This window comes from Petromyzon marinus, unplaced genomic scaffold (genome assembly GCF_048934315.1).
Source record: "Petromyzon marinus isolate PM22_M1 ecotype Great Lakes invasive population unplaced genomic scaffold, UKy_Petmar_22M1.pri1.0 PM_G_Scaffold_37, whole genome shotgun sequence".
Taxonomy (NCBI): Eukaryota; Metazoa; Chordata; class Hyperoartia; order Petromyzontiformes; family Petromyzontidae; genus Petromyzon; species Petromyzon marinus.
The window spans coordinates 751345-768416 of record NW_027422950.1 but is presented as its reverse complement, the minus strand read 5'-3'; the positions used below and the strand labels follow the sequence as shown (position 1 = coordinate 768416).

Here is a 17072-nt window from a genome sequence, read left to right as displayed (position 1 = left end):
GTAGTCATTGATCAGACTCATCAGTGTGGTATCACCACCAATACAGAGATGGATAACTCTAGGCCCATGTAGTCATTAATCAGACTCATGAGTGTGGTATCACCACCAATACAGAGATGGGTAACTCTAGGCCCATTTAGTCATTGATCAGACTCATCAGTGTGGTATCATCACCAATACAGAGATGGGTAACTCTAGGCCCATTTAGTGATTGATCAGACTCATCAGTGTGGTATCATCACCAATACAGAGATGGGTAACTCTAGGCCCATGTAGTCATTGATCAGACTCATCAGTGTGGTATCATCACCAATACAGAGATGGGTAACTCTAGGCCTATTTAGTCATTGATCAGACTCATCAGTGTGGTATCATCACCAATGCTCACTGCAGTGAAGACTGCCTCTGACAAGCCGCACATGTAGAGTTACCACTTTCACACCGCGGGGTCAATTAGCTGGGCTAATTCAAAGCTGCTTGAGAAAAATACAATACAAACTCAGCGTCTGATGTCACACTACTGCTAAGGCAAGATGAGCCCATCAATAGTAACACTGTGTGTCTGTGTACACCTATGTTAACCACGCTGTGTGTGTGTACACCTATGTTAATCACACTGTGTGTGTGTACACCTATGTTAATCACACTGTGTGTGTGTACACCCCATGTTAATCACACTGTGTGTGTGTACACCTATGTTAATCACACTGTGTGTGTGTACACCCCATGTTAATCACACTGTGTGTGTACACCTATGTTAATTACACTGTGTGTGTGTACACCATGTTAATCACACTGTGTGTGTACACCTATGTTAATCACACTGTGTGTGTGTACACCATGTTAATCACACTGTGTGTGTACACCATGTTAATCACACTGTGTGTGTACACCTATGTTAACCACACTGTGTGTGTACACCATGTTAATCACACTGTGTGTGTGTACACCATGTTAATCACACTGTGTGTGTACACCATGTTAATCACACTGTGTGTACATGTTAATCACACTGTGTGTGTACACCATGTTAATCACACTGTGTGTGTGTGAACACCATGTTAATCACACACTGTGTGTGTGTACACCATGTTAATCACACAGTGTGTATGTACACCTATGTTAATCACACTGTGTGTGTGTACACCATGTTAATCACACTGTGTGTGTGTACACCATGTTAACCACACTGTGTGTGTACACCATGTTAATCACACTGTGTGTGTACACCATGTCAATCACACTGTGTGTGTACACCTATGTTAATCACACTGTGTGTGTACACCATGTTAATCACACTGTGTGTGTACACCTATGTTAACTAAATGCCAACGTTGGCTCGACGTTGCATGTTTACTGGGTTTGAATTAAAATGTTGTGTTCTCGATGGAGTAATTTCTGCCCCTCTAAATTTTTCAACGCTTTTACCGAACTTGAAAATGTAGTTTACTTCCTGTCGTCCAATCAATCACACATGTTGCACGCGGTGACGATGCATATCCTGTATTAAAATCGGCATCAATTAATCAATTTATTGCCTCCTTTCCAGCAATTAAAAATAAGATTTATGGACGGCGTCTTAAATTTTGTTGTGCAGGTGGGAAAAACGCCGCGGTCCCTAAACTGCGGAATCGTATCGCGCGACGAGCAGGCGCCGCGTGTCTGAGGCGCGCCTGCTCCGTGTGCGTGTTAACGAGTTACGGACAGCATCACACGCACACACAAAAAAGTAGCACGTTGAAGATTAATTTATAAAGTAATCAATCAATTAAGCGGCTCTTTTAAAGCAATTACAATTTTTTTTGTATGGACGGATTATTTAATTTAATGTTTTTTTTGGCTAGGTCAATGAAACGCCGCGGTCCCTAAAGTGTGGAATCGCCTCGCCGGGGAAGCAGGCGCCACGTCCTTCTCTCACGGAGGTGAGTTATAAACTATTTAATTATTGTTGTTATTGTTATTAATCTTCACTTCTCTGTGTTTACGTCGCGTTTAAAGCTTGTGATCACTTCCCGTTGTCCACTCGACTTCTTCTTCTTTACCTTTTAGCGCACTTTAAAATAATAAGGCGTTGTTTAATAATAAAACGTTGTTGTTATTGTGTGTAAGGCGTTTCCAGGGTAGTCCTCGACTTACGACGGAGTTGCGTTACAGCGACCAACACCGGAACTCGGAAATATCGTCCTTAGCCTAGCCGGGAGTCTTACAGAATGGTGATTATTTAGCAAAAACAGATAATTTACAGTAGTACTGTATAAACTATATACCGTATGTATTTATTACAATACTGTATTGCTATAACAACTTTAAACATGCATTGAACGTAACGTATCGTATGTTGTACTGTACTCGCCAAGATTCGTACCTCGCGCGCCGCTGCGTTTGCCTGCCGCGCGAAATTTAAAAGATTTTAACAATTTTGTCTTATCGTAAGATCGTAAGATCGAAATAGCGTAAGTCGGGGATCGTCGTAAGTCGGGGACCTCGTGTGCTTCCTGCAGGCTGTCACCACCACGTGTGTTGTCACCACGTGTGTTGTCACCACGTGTGATGTCACCACCTCGTGTGATGTCACCACCACGTGTGATGTCACCACCACGTGTGTTGTCACCACCACGTGTGATGTCACCACCACGTGTGATGTCACCACCACGTGTGATGTCACCACCACGTGTGATGTCACCACCACGTGTGATGTCACCACCACGTGTGTTGTCACCACCACGTGTGTTGTCACCACCACGTGTGTTGTCACCACCACGTGTGTTGTCACCACCACGTGTGATGTCACCACCACGTGTGTTGTCACCACCACGTGTGTTGTCACCACCTCGTGTGATGTCACCACCACGTGTGATGTCACCACCACGTGTGTTGTCACCACCTCGTGTGATGTCACCACCACGTGTGTTGTCATCATCTCGTGTGCTGTCACCACCTCGTGTGATGTCACCACCACGTGTGTTGTCACCACCACGTGTGATGTCACCACCACGTGTGTTGTCACCACCACGTGTGTTGTCACCACCACGTGTGTTGTCACCACCACGTGTGTTGTCACCACCACGTGTGTTGTCACCACCACGTGTGATGTCACCACGTGTGTTGTCACCACCACGTGTGTTGTCACCACCACGTGTGTTGTCACCACCACGTGTGATGTCACCACCACGTGTGTTGTCACCACCACGTGTGATGTCACCACCACGTGTGATGTCACCACCACGTGTGATGTCACCACCACGTGTGGTGTCACCACCACGTGTGGTGTCACCACCACGTGTGGTGTCACCACCACGTGTGCTGTCACCACCACGTGTGATGTCACCACCACGTGTGATGTCACCACCACGTGTGATGTCACCACCACGTGTGATGTCACCACCACGTGTGATGTCACCACCACGTGTGTTGTCACCTCGTGTGTTGTCACCTATTAATAAACTCCGCGTTCAAATCCAATTAAAATTAGTTTTATACATTTGTGGCGGCCCATTGTAAAACGTCAACACACTGAGATGTCTCAGAATATTGAAGTCAGCAACCCCCCCCCCCCCCCCCCAAAGTCAAAATCCTGGCTCCTAGCCCACTGACCCTCCTCCACCTACAACACGTGGAGATCCGTTTATACAGCAGAGTTGCAAATCATTCATTAAGGTGGAGAAATAGTTCACGTGTGGAGTTAACGGGGAATAAAAATAGCAGATTATATGTGTGTGTGTAGACCAGGCGTCTCAATGTCATACTGTGGCCACGAGAATAATACAGAACTGGGCTACTTGTTTACCAATACTGAGTTATATATTAACATTGTTTACCAATGCTGAGTTATATATTAACATTGTTTACCAATACTGAGTTATATATTATCATTGTTTACCAATACTGAGGTATATATTAACATTGTTTACCAATACTGAGTTATATATTAACATTGTTTACCAATACTGAGTTATCTATTAACATTGTTTACCAGTACTGAGTTATATATTAACATTGTTTACCAATACTGAGTTAATATATTATCATTGTTTACCAATGCTGAGTTATATATTAACATTGTTTACCAATGCTGAGTTATATATTATCATTGTTTATCAATACTTAGTTATATATTAACATTGTTTACCAATGCTGAGTTATATATTAACATTGTTTACCAATACTGAGTTATATATTATCATTGTTTACCAATACTGAGTTATATATTAACATTGTTTACCAGTAGTGAGTTATATATTAACATTGTTTACTAATACTGAGTTAATATATTATCATTGCTAACCAATGCTGAGTTATATATTAACATTGTTTACCAATGCTGAGTTATATATTAACATTGTTTACCAATGGTGAGTTATATATTAACATTGTTTACCAATACTGAGTTATCTATTAACATTGTTTACCAATACTGAGTTATCTATTAACATTGTTTACCAATACTGAGTTATATATTAACATTGTTTACCAATGCTGAGTTATATATTAACATTGTTTACCAATGCTGAGTTATATATTAACATTGTTTAACAATGCTGAGTTATATATTAACATTGTTTACCAATACTGAGTCATATATTAACATTGTTTACCAATACTGAGTTATCTATTAACATTGTTTACCAATACTGAGTTATATATTATCATTGTTTACCAATACTGAGTTATATATTAACATTATTTACCAATACTGAGTTATATATTAACATTGTTTACCAATACTGAGTTATATATTAACATTGTTTACCAATACTGAGTTATATATTAACATTGTTTACCAATACTGAGTTATATATTAACATTGTTTACCAATACTGAATTATCTATTAACATTGTTTACCAATACTGAGTTATATATTAACATTGTTTACCAATGCTGAGTTATGTATTAACATTGTTTACCAATGCTGAGTTTTATATTAACATTCTTTACCAATACTGAGTTATATATTAACATTGTTTACCAATACTGAGTTATCTATTAACATTGTTTACCAATACTGAGTTATCTATTAACATTGTTTACCAATACTGAGTTATCTATTAACATTATTTACCAATGCTGAGTTATGTATTAACATTGTTTACCAATGCTGAGTTATATATTAACATTCTTTACCAATACTGAGTTATATATTAACATTGTTTACTAATACTGAGTTATCTATTAACATTGTTTACCAATACTGAGTTATCTATTAACATTGTTTACCAATACTGAGTTATCTATTAACATTGTTTACCAATACTGAGTTATCTATTAACATTGTTTACCAAATGCTGAGTTATATATTAACATTGTTTACCAATACTGAGTTATCTATTAACATTGTTTACCAATACTGAGTTATCTATTAACATTGTTTACCAATACTAAGTTATATATTAACATTGTTTACCAATACTGAGTTATATATTAACATTGTTTACCACTACTGAGTTATCTATTAACATTGTTTACCAATACTGAGTTATCTATTAACATTGTTTACCAATACTGAGTTATATATTAACATTGTTTACCAATACTGAGTTATATATTAACATTGTTTACCAATACTGAGTTATATATTAACATTGTTTACCAATACTGAGTTATCTATTAACATTGTTTACCAATACTGAGTTATATATTAACATCGTTTACCAATACTGAGTTATTTATTAACATTGTTTACCAATACTGAGTTATGTATAACATTGATTACCAATACTGAGTTATATATAACATTGTTTACAAATACTGATTTATCTATTAACATTGTTTAACAATACTGAGTTATCTTTTAACATTGTTTACCAATACGAAGTTATATATTAACATTGTTTACCAATACTGAGTTATATATTAACATTGTTTACCACTACTGAGTTATCTATTAACATTGTTTACCAATACTGAGTTATCTATTAACATTGTTTACCAATACTGAGTTATATATTAACATTGTTTACCAATACTGAGTTATATATTAACATTGTTTACCAATACTGAGTTATATATTAACATTGTTTACCACTACTGAGTTATCTATTAACATTGTTTACCAATACTGAGTTATCTATTAACATTTTTTACCAATACTGAGTTATATATTAACATTGTTTACCAATACTGAGTTATATATTAACATTGTTTACCAATACTGAGTTATCTATTAACATGGTTTACCAATACTGAGTTATATATTAACATTGTTTACCAATACTGAGTTATATATTAACATTGTTTACCAATACTGAGTTATCTATTAACATTGTTTTACCAATGCTGAGTTATATATTAACATTGTTTACCAATGCTGAGTTATATATTAACATTGTTTACCAATACTGAGTTATCTATTAAGATTGTTTACCAATACTGAGTTATCTATTAACATTATTTACCAATACTAAGTTATATATTAACATTGTTTACCAATACTGAGTTATCTATTAAGATTGTTTACCAATACTGAGTTATCTATTAACATTGATTACCAATACTGAGTTATCTATTAACATGGTTTACCAATACTGAGTTATATATTAACATTGTTTACCAATACTGAGTTATATATTAACATTGTTTACCAATACTGAGTTATATATTAACATTGTTTACCAATACTGCGTTATATAAAGCATTGTTTACCAATCCTGAGTTATATATAACATTGTTTACCAATACTGAGTTATCTATTAACATTGTTTTACCAATGCTGAGTTATTTATTAACATTGTTTACCAATGCTGAGTTATATATTAACATTGTTTACCAATACTGAGTTATCTATTAAGATTGTTTACCAATACTGAGTTATCTAATAACATTGTTTACCAATACTAAGTTATCTATTGACATTGTTTACCAATACTGAGTTATATGTTAACATTGTTTACCAATGCTGAGTTATATATTAACATTGTTTACCAATACTGAGTTATCTATTAACATTGTTTACCAATACTGAGTTATATGTTAACATTGTTTACCAATGCTGAGTTATATATTAACATTGTTTTCCAATACTGAGTTATATATTAACATTGTTTACCAATACTGAGTTATCTATTAACATTGTTTACCAATACTGAGTTATATATTAACATTGTTTACCAATACTGAGTTATATATTAACATTGTTTACCAATACTGAGTTATATATTAACATTGTTTACCAATACTGAGTTATATATTAACATTGTTTACCAATACTGAGTTATCTATTAACATTGTTTACCAATACTGAGTTATATATTAACATTGTTTACCAATACTGAGTTATATATTAACCTTGTTTACCAATACTGAGTTATATATTAGCATTGTTTACCAATGCTGAGTTATATATTAACATTGTTTACCAATGCTGAGTTATATATTAACATTGTTTACCAATACTGAGTTATATATTAACATTGTTTACCAATACTGAGTTATATATTGACATTGTTTACCAATACTGAGTTATCTATTAACATTGTTTACCAATACTGAGTTATCTATTAACATTGTTTACCAATACTGAGTTATCTATTAACATTGTTTACCAATGCTGAGTTATATATTAACATTGTTTTCCAATACTGAGTTATATATTAACATTGTTTACCAATACTGAGTTTTCTATTAACATTGTTTACCAATACTGAGTTATATATTAACATTGTTTACCAATACTGAGTTATATATTAACATTGTTTACCAATACTGAGTTATATATTAACATTGTTTACCAATACTGAGTTATATATTAACATTGTTTACCAATACTGAGTTATATATTAACATTGTTTACCAATACTGAGTTATCTATTAACATTGTTTACCAATACTGAGTTATATATTATCATCGTTTACCAATACTGAGTTATTTATTAACATTGTTTACCAATACTGAGTTATATATTATCATTGTTTACCAATACTGAGTTATATATTAACATTGTTTACCAATACTGAGTTATATATTAACCTTGTTTACCAATACTGAGTTATATATTAACATTGTTTACCAATGCTGAGTTATATATTAACATTGTTTACCAATACTGAGTTATATATTAACATTGTTTACCAATACTGAGTTATATATTGACATTGTTTACCAATACTGAGTTATCTATTAACATTGTTTACCAATACTGAGTTATCTATTAACATTGTTTACCAATACTGAGTTATATATTAACATTGTTTTCCAATACTGAGTTATATATTAACATTGTTTACCAATACTGAGTTATATATTAACATTGTTTACCAATACTGAGTTATATATTAACATTGTTTACCAATACTGAGTTATATATTAACCTTGTTTACCAATACTGAGTTATATATTAACATTGTTTACCAATGCTGAGTTATATATTAACATTGTTTACCAATACTGAGTTATATATTAACATTGTTTACCAATTTTGAGTTATATATTGACATTGTTTACCAATACTGAGTTATCTATTAACATTGTTTACCAATACTGAGTTATCTATTAACATTGTTTACCAATACTGAGTTATATATTAACATTGTTTACCAATACTGAGTTATATATTGACATTGTTTACCAATACTGAGTTATCTATTAACATTGTTTACCAATACTGAGTTATCTATTAACATTGTTTACCAATACTGAGTTATCTATTAACATTGTTTACCAATGCTGAGTTATATATTAACATTGTTTTCCAATACTGAGTTATATATTAACATTGTTTACCAATACTGAGTTTTCTATTAACATTGTTTACCAATACTGAGTTATATATTAACATTGTTTACCAATACTGAGTTATATATTAACATTGTTTACCAATACTGAGTTATATATTAACACAGTGGATTGACAAAAGCGCTGTATTCATACTGCACAGGCTACGCTAATGTCACATTTAGGCCCATGGACCGAACAAACGCGTCTCTCTTTCTCCATCTGTCTCCATTTTCTCTCTCTTTCTCTCTTCACTGCTGGCCTGTAGGTTTGGGCCGAGCGAGTTCCTGCCGGGGATTTGGCTCTTCAGGAGTTGATTCCCCCCGTGGCTTTGTCGGCACGAGGCGACCGCGCGGAGTGTCAAGGGCTCCACCGGGCCCCAAGCCGCTGCCCCAGCACCACCGTAGTAGCCAAACCACCGGTGCTGGGCATGGCCTGTATGAAGGTCTTGCTGGACCTCATGTTGAGCACGGGGTACAACATCGTCCAGGAGAACGGACAGAGGAAGTTCGGACCGCCGCCCGACTGGCAGGGGCCCCCTCCCGCCCGTGGCTGCGAGGTGTTTCTGGTGAGGATCCCGCGCGACCTCTACGAGGACGAGCTGGTGCCCGTGCTGGAGACGGTGGGGAAGCTCTACCAGCTCCGCCTCATGATGGAGCATAGCGGAGAGACCCGCGGCTATGCGTTCGCTACCTACGTGACGCTCGCCCAAGCCACGGATGCCGTCAAGAAACTCGACAAATTCGAGATCCGTCCCGGACGCCGCATTGGAGTCTGCTTCAGCGTGGACAATCGCCGCCTCTTCATTGGGGGGCTGCCAGAGGACAAGAAGCGAGCGGAGGTGATGATGGCGATGAGCGGTGCCACAGAGGGCGTGGTGGACGTCAAGATGAGCGTCTGTCGCCGGGACAAAACCCTCAACCGAGGCTACGCGTTCATCGAGTACGGGAGCCATCGCGCGGCCGCCATGGCCAGGAAGAAGCTCCTTCGAATCAACTTCCGGCCATGGGGCCGGACCATCAAGGTGGGCTGGGCCATCCCGGAGTGGGACACGGTGGCTGCGGCCGCGGCAACGGAAGACGAGGAGATGGAGGCGGCGGTGCCAGACCTGCGGCAGCCGGAGTGCACGGGCACCGGCAAAGCCGCACACAGCCTGTTTGAGGGCTGGGGGGCACGCACGTGCCTGTGGTGGGTACCTCGCCACCTGCGGCCCATGCCCGTGGCTCTCGAGGCGGTGCCGGAGGCGGCCGTGCTGTCGTGGGCGGGGCGGCTGCGGATGCTGTGCCGGACCGCCGGCATCAGCTACCCAATATTCGAGCTGCACGCTTACTCGGGGCCCGGGATGCCCGCGGGCCTCCTCTATAAGGTGTCGATTCTCGGGAAGGGAGAAGGCGCCGGCATCTTCCCCGCATTTCTGAGCTCCAGCGAGGAGGGAGCACGGGAGGTGGCGTGTCAGCTCGCCTACAACATCCTCAGCAATGCGAATCCCCCGCCTCCGGCCACGCCCTCTCGTGGAACCTTTGAGCAGGTTACACGAGAGGGCGTGGCCAGAGGCGTGGCTAGGCCCCGCCTCTGGCCACGCCCTCTCGTGGAACCTTGGAGCAGGTTACACGAGAGGGCATGGCCAGAGTCGTGGCTAGGCCCCGCCTCCGGCCACGCCCTCTCGTGGAACCTTGGAGCAGGTTACACGAGAGGGCGTGGCCAGAGGCGTGGCTAGGCCCCGCCTCCGGCCACGCCCTCTCGTGGAACCTTTCGAGCAGGTTACCGGAGTAACTCGGCTAGCCCCACCTGTTGCCTTTGCCCCAGATGCGCCTCCTTCCCTGATTGGTTGTTACCTCTGTGGCCGTACCTTTGAAGCCCTTGCCAGGCCAGCAGGTGTCACCCTGTCATGTCAGCAGGTGTCACCCTGTCATGTCAGCAGGTGTCACCCTGTGATGTCAGCAGGTGTCACCCTGTGATGTCAGCAGGTGTCACCCTGTCATGTCAGCAGGTGTCACCCTGTCATGTCAGCAGGTGTCACCCTGTGATGTCAGCAGGTGTCACCCTGTGATGTCAGCAGGTGTCACCCTGTCATGTCAGCAGGTGTCACCCTGTGATGTCAGCAGGTGTCACCCTGTCATGTCAGTAGGTGTTACCCTGTGATGTCAGCAGGTGTCACCCTGTCATGTCAGCAGGTGTCACCCTGTGATGTCAGCAGGTGTCACCCTGTGATGTCAGCAGGTGTTACCCTGTGATGTCAGCAGGTGTCACCCTATGATGTCAGCAGGTGTCACCCTGTGATGTCAGCAGGTGTCACCCTGTCATGTCAGCAGGTGTCACCCTGTGATGTCAGCAGGTGTCACCCTGTCATGTCAGCAGGTGTTACCCTGTGATGTCAGCAGGTGTCACCCTGTCAAGTCAGCAGGTGTCACCCTGTGATGTCAGCAGGTGTCACCCTGTCATTGCACTTTAATGAAAACCGACAACAGAATCCTTGAAGAAAAAAAACTCATTCAGGTGTTTGACATGTCAACGCCATTTCGTTTTGAAAATGTAGCAGAGAAAAATATATATTGTTCACATCGCATTCTGTTTTGTCAATGATCTCTGTAACGTGCGACTGCTCTGCAAGCCATGCATTAACCCCTTTCTGTCTCAATTTAATTCCCAGCATGCAATTCTCCAAGCCTCAGATTTTATAAAATCTTTCGCGCAACTTTAATCCTAGTAAATATATTTTTTTCTTTTAAAACACAAGCATTATATTTAGTCTATTGCATGGCTAAAGTATTCTAAGTAAAAATATAAATTGTATTAAACCAATGTTAGATCATCGCTATGATAAATATATTTCTACCCTACAATATACAAATCTACATTGTGCTAATGTTTCAATTCTACTTTTATTAACTTACAAATATATATATAGTCTAGGACACATTTTCAAAGGAATATTTTCATGTACCCAGACAATATTTGCACGTGCCCACATAAAAAAAAACTTGCAGACTGCATACGTAGCTACGACAACAGAATCCTTGAAAAAACGAATTCAGGTGTTTGACATGTCAACGCCATTTCGTTTTGAAAATGTAGGGGAGAAAAATATATATTGTTCACATCGCATTCTGATGTCAAAACATTTGAATCTTTATAAAATTGAAAAACCCTTGAACAACTTTGCTGCACATGGAGATGTCCGTGCACCACCTCGTTTCCACAGCCTCTATCCCGGTGCCATTTGTATTTCATGCACATACCGCCGTTAAGAGTTTGATGTTTTATTGATTTTCAATTTTGGTGTTTTTTTGCTGTAATGTTTTTTTGTTACTTTTTTAGTGGAAATAAAGTCCTGAAAAGTCTCTTCCTCTCTCTCTCTCTCCACTCTCTCGGCCGGGTCTCTGCCACTTTTGGTTCTGAGTGTCGCATGCTTGGGATCCTTCTTTCCCTCCTCTGTGGATTTAATTTGATTTGCTGATTTACACGTCAACATATTTCAGACTTTTTCCTAATCATTACCAACGTTTCCATGGCCATGTACTTTAGAGTAACTTATTACCTTTTACCACAGCATCATAATATAATTTTTCTGGATCATCGCCTTCATAGCTTTGATCAATCACCAATGGTTTACTGGTTCGTTTGTGTATTTACTCATGCCACCGTCTTTCCCCGTGGGACCATGTGGCGTGAAGTTGTGTCGCACATAAACAGAATCGGTGCACATCACGATTTTCCGTACTCGACTGTCAGTTGCCATCCCCGGGGCGATGTGCACATTTGTCGACTCGGCGAATCGATTTGATTTCGGGGCCCCGTTGGGTCGCCCCTTTTGTGCTTTTGCGTGAGCCGGATTTCAGCGCAATTCCCGATCCGCTGTGGTGCCACGGTCTCGGAGCAACTCTGCCATCGCCTCGACTCCCCCGTGCCCCCCCACACCGAGCACGCACCTGCAGCGCGCGCACGTAGCGTCCTGGCGGGGGATTGCCCGGCACGACGGGTTTTCATCCGAAGGGTCTCTGGGATGAAAGTCCCGCGGTTTCCCGGTGCCAGGAGAATGGCCGACCCTCGCAGAGCGAGTCACATTGCGGCGCCCCTGAGTTGGCTTCAAATTGTTTGGGCGCGCGAAGTTTCGCCGGGTCGGCGGCGACGAGTCGCACGCGACGCTCCCCGCCTTCTCGAGCCACTCGCGGAATCCGTGCGACGCCGGCGAGCGCCGCTACGAGGCGGCGATAGGCAAAGTTCCCTTTCGTCTTCGTCCCTCCGACTCTCACGGCGTCCGCGCGACGCCGTGAGCACGGCCGCGAGGTACGTGATGGGGCCTGCGAGCATTTGCGGACTTGGGTAGCGGTAGACCTAGGGTCGGCTCGTAGAATATTCCCTCCGGGCGGTGCGGGGTTTGCGCCACGAATAAAAGTTAGCAGAGAGCATCGGTGTGGTGCGCGTGTGATTCCCGTGCGGAGCGGCGCCGTGGGCGGATGCGCGGCGAGAGCGAGGGCGGAGCCGCGGCCGGAGCTCGCGCGTTGAGATCATCGCCCGTCGGCGTGGACGCGAGTGGGCCGCCGCGTGCTGCGTCAGCGTCAGCCGTAGTGGGCGCGCGGCGTGCACGGACGCGCGTTGAGATAATCGCCCGCAGGTGCGAGACCGTTCGGGCCCCGTGTTAACGACGGCTGCGGTGCGCGCGGATGCTCGTGGAGGTAATCGCTCCCCGGTGTAGGCGCTAGCGTGCCGCTGTCCGCTGCGTTAGCGATAGCCGCGGTGCGCGCGGGGGTGCGTGGGTTTACTCCGTGCGGCCGTGAGCCAGCAGCACGAGTCTGTCCCTCGGAGAGGGCGCTGGCGCGGGGGGCCCGATCGCTCGGTCGGCGGGGGCCCGGCGGGAGCCGACCGATGCGGTGGAGGAGGCGGCGGAAGGGGCGGACGTCGCGCCCCACCTGCCCAGCGAGGGCGGTGGGGTGGACGTCGGCTCCCACATCGCCATGGCCCTGTACACGTTAAAGTATTGAGCACAAACTCAAGGAGCAGGGAAAATGGTAATGTTGCTTGGATTTAATTTTAATATCATTGCAACTGTATAGTTTTGATATGTTTTATTGAAAAAACATTCACGTGCATTGGCATGTCCCTCTGTCTCAAACATTAATAATGCATCATCTGCAAATGTCCTTTAGCAATGTAAATATTTGGTCAACATTGGTATGCAGCTTGAAGAATGACGGAGTCTTATAACTGAAGACACTTCGGATTTTCAATCAAAATTGACAAATAATCCACTCTACCATAAACATGCTACATTGCAGCTAAAGTATAGTAGTATTTTACTGTAAAGTAGTATGGTGTATAGCACAGATATTTTGTACAAACCCAGTGAGATGGGAGTGCTGCTTTGATGCATTACGCTTGGATCCGATCTCATGGGTTCAATTCAGGCTAACCCCTAAGGGTACAATTTTATTTTTACAGTTTCAATCGGACCAAGTACCTGGGGAGGTTTATTCCAAGTCAACATGGCTTAAAATCTGCCATGCTGAAATAAAATAGCTGGACGTTATTGCTTCTGACGTGAGTGCAGGACTCGCTATCCATGCCAAGGTGCGGAGGCTCATTTGGGCGACCAAAGGAATTCCGAATGCATGTTACAATAACGTTAATTTCAGATGACTGGATTCATTGGTAGAGTGCTCCAACTTGGGCAGAGATATCTGGCTGGAAAGTGATGTGGTTAAAACGTTTGTCTCGCAGTGTTAAAGGTTGCAATTTCAAAATACAGTTTGGGCATCAGAGCTCAATAAATTGAGTACTACTCTGTGTGAGGTTAACAGGAGTCATCCAATGGAGAGACTGGGCTACGCCATATAAATGTGGAATTTATATCAGTTGACAGGTCAAACGTACTCTTTGTCCTTTTCTGTCACTTTATTATTATAGGCTAGTGGTGTTTGTGTGTTTTAATCACAGAGATGGGGGCGGGCATTGCACCTCGCTACACCCATCCACTGCTGACGGTAGAGGTTGTGTCTGTGTGTACACACAGACACAGTGTAAACACACACAGTGTACACACACACACACATTGTACACACACACAGTGTAAACACACACAGTGTACACACACACAGATTGTACACACACAGAGTGTACACACACAGTGTACACACACAGTGTACACACATACACACAGTGTACACACACACAGTGTACACACACACACTGTACACACACAGTGTACACACACACAGTGTACACAGACACAGTGTACACACACAGGGTACACACACACACTGTACACAGACAGTGTACACACACACAGTGTAAACACACATAGAGTGTACACACACAGTGTAAACACACACAGTATAAACACACACAGAGTGTACACACACACACAGTGTAAACACAGTGTACACACACAGTGTACACACACAGAGTATACATACACAGTGTACACACACTGTGTACACACACAGAGTATACACACAGTGTACACACACACAGTGTACACACACAGACACAGTGTACACACACACAGTGTACGTGTACACACAAAGTGTACACACACAGTGTACACACACACAGTGTACACACAGTGTACACACACATACAGTGTACACACAGTGTACACACACACAGTGTACACACACACACAGTGTACACACACTGTGTACACACACACAGTGTACACACACACAGTATACACACAGTGTACACACACACACAGTGTACACACACACATAGTGTACACATACACACTGTGTACACACACAGTGTACACACAATAATGTCCACGTTGTTGTTGTAGCTGAGCCCACGCACCCAAGGGAGGGAGCAATGAAAATGAATCTAAATCAACAAACTCCAATCCCGCTCTGTGACGTCACCACTCTGCATTACTTCATCGGCGTGAGACGCCAGGGGGAGGTGTACCTCGATAGTGACGTCATGTCTTCAAGGTATTCCACCCCGCTCTTGAGCGTGACGTCACCTCCGCTTGGGTCACTGCCGTTATCGTTCCAGTGCCAATCCTTATTTGGGCAAAGCTACGCCCAGTGACTAGCGGCTCATTAACATAATGTTTTAAAGCCGTCCCGAGTTTATTGCGACGGGTTCAGCACCTATATATCGAATTGTACATTAACATAATTTATTCATACTTTTATTTATTTACGGAGAAGCTCATTGTGGGAGGAGCGTGTCTCGTACCCCGGATGTGACGTCATGTCACCTGCTACCGCGTGACGTCACGAGGTAACAGGAAGCTATCGCTTCCTGCACTGAAATCCGAGGTGAGAAATTCTCATTGTGGTGGTGGTGATTGTTGTTGTTGTTTACCAAGGTAGAGCCTCGCTCTCTCTCGTAGGGATGTCAGTTGAGTAGCAGCGAGCATGGGAATCGATGTCCAGGTTGGAACTTTACAACGCGGGGCCTAGCCGCGCGGGGTCTTGCCTCCTGCCCTCGCCTGATTGCGTTTACTTTAATTATCTCGCTTAAGTTTAATTTGTCTTCACCCGGCTCGCCACTTTGTAACTTTGTTTTATTGTAAATATTCACGCAGTTTTCATTTTTTTCACCAGGCCAAGCCCGCTTGAGCTGCTATACCGCTCTTGTTATCAGAAGCGACCTGCCCACAACAACACAAGGTGAGGCTTTGTCAACGTGTGTGAATGTTTTGACTTAAAACTTTGGTGACTGCAGGAATTAATATTCTTGGTTCTTTCGGTAAAGTCACGTAGATAGAAAATAAAATAAAAATAACAATAAAAAATAGTAAATAAAGCAAAAAAAACCCACGTTTTGATTGCAACACAAGCAGTCTTTATTTAATTTAATTGTATTATCTGTTATTGTTATTATCTGTTATTGTTATTTCCTATCTACGTAACTTTACTGAAAGAACCAAGAATACGTGTGTCAATGTTTATCGGTCAAAGACGCGCAAACTCCAGATATACAGCAGGCGTCAGTGTCGGGATCTAACCCACGACTTCCTGTATACCAGGTGAGGTAGTTAACATCTCACCACGGAGAGAGACGCGCAAACTCCAGTTAGCCTCGGCTATGTTAATTGATCCTCGATTAATTACTTGGTGGAGTGAGGAAGCATTCATGCCAAGTAGATTAAGATGGCCAGGCGTGATTCTAGACACGCCACCGCCTGTTTACCCAGTGACATTGTACAGTTTGTGTTTGCAGTAACGTCTATTAACTCTGTTGAACACGGAGGTTATAGTATAACAGTAGTTTACTTTTGTTTTCCTCTGGAACTCTTTATAAGAATGGAAACAGGAGGTGAACACAGCACACATATGCAGCTGAAATCGGAACTGTTCATCCCAGCATTCAAGGACATCTGAGCCTGGATTCACACCTCTAAGTTGCGATTGAACATTA

At 42.0% G+C, this 17072-nt stretch overlaps 1 protein-coding gene across 1 annotated transcript in view; it reads left to right on the top strand.

The window, feature by feature from the left end:
• The first annotated feature begins 1952 nt into the window (after window positions 1-1952).
• LOC142915933 (uncharacterized) overlaps window positions 1953-17072 on the top strand; it is a 31921-nt gene continuing 16801 nt past the window's right edge. The window contains exons 1-2 of the mRNA XM_076061558.1: window positions 1953-2213; window positions 8977-10390. Coding sequence (XP_075917673.1) covers window positions 2211-2213; window positions 8977-10390 — 1417 coding nt within the window. The 5' untranslated portion in view covers window positions 1953-2210. The remainder of the gene's footprint in view (window positions 2214-8976; window positions 10391-17072) is intronic.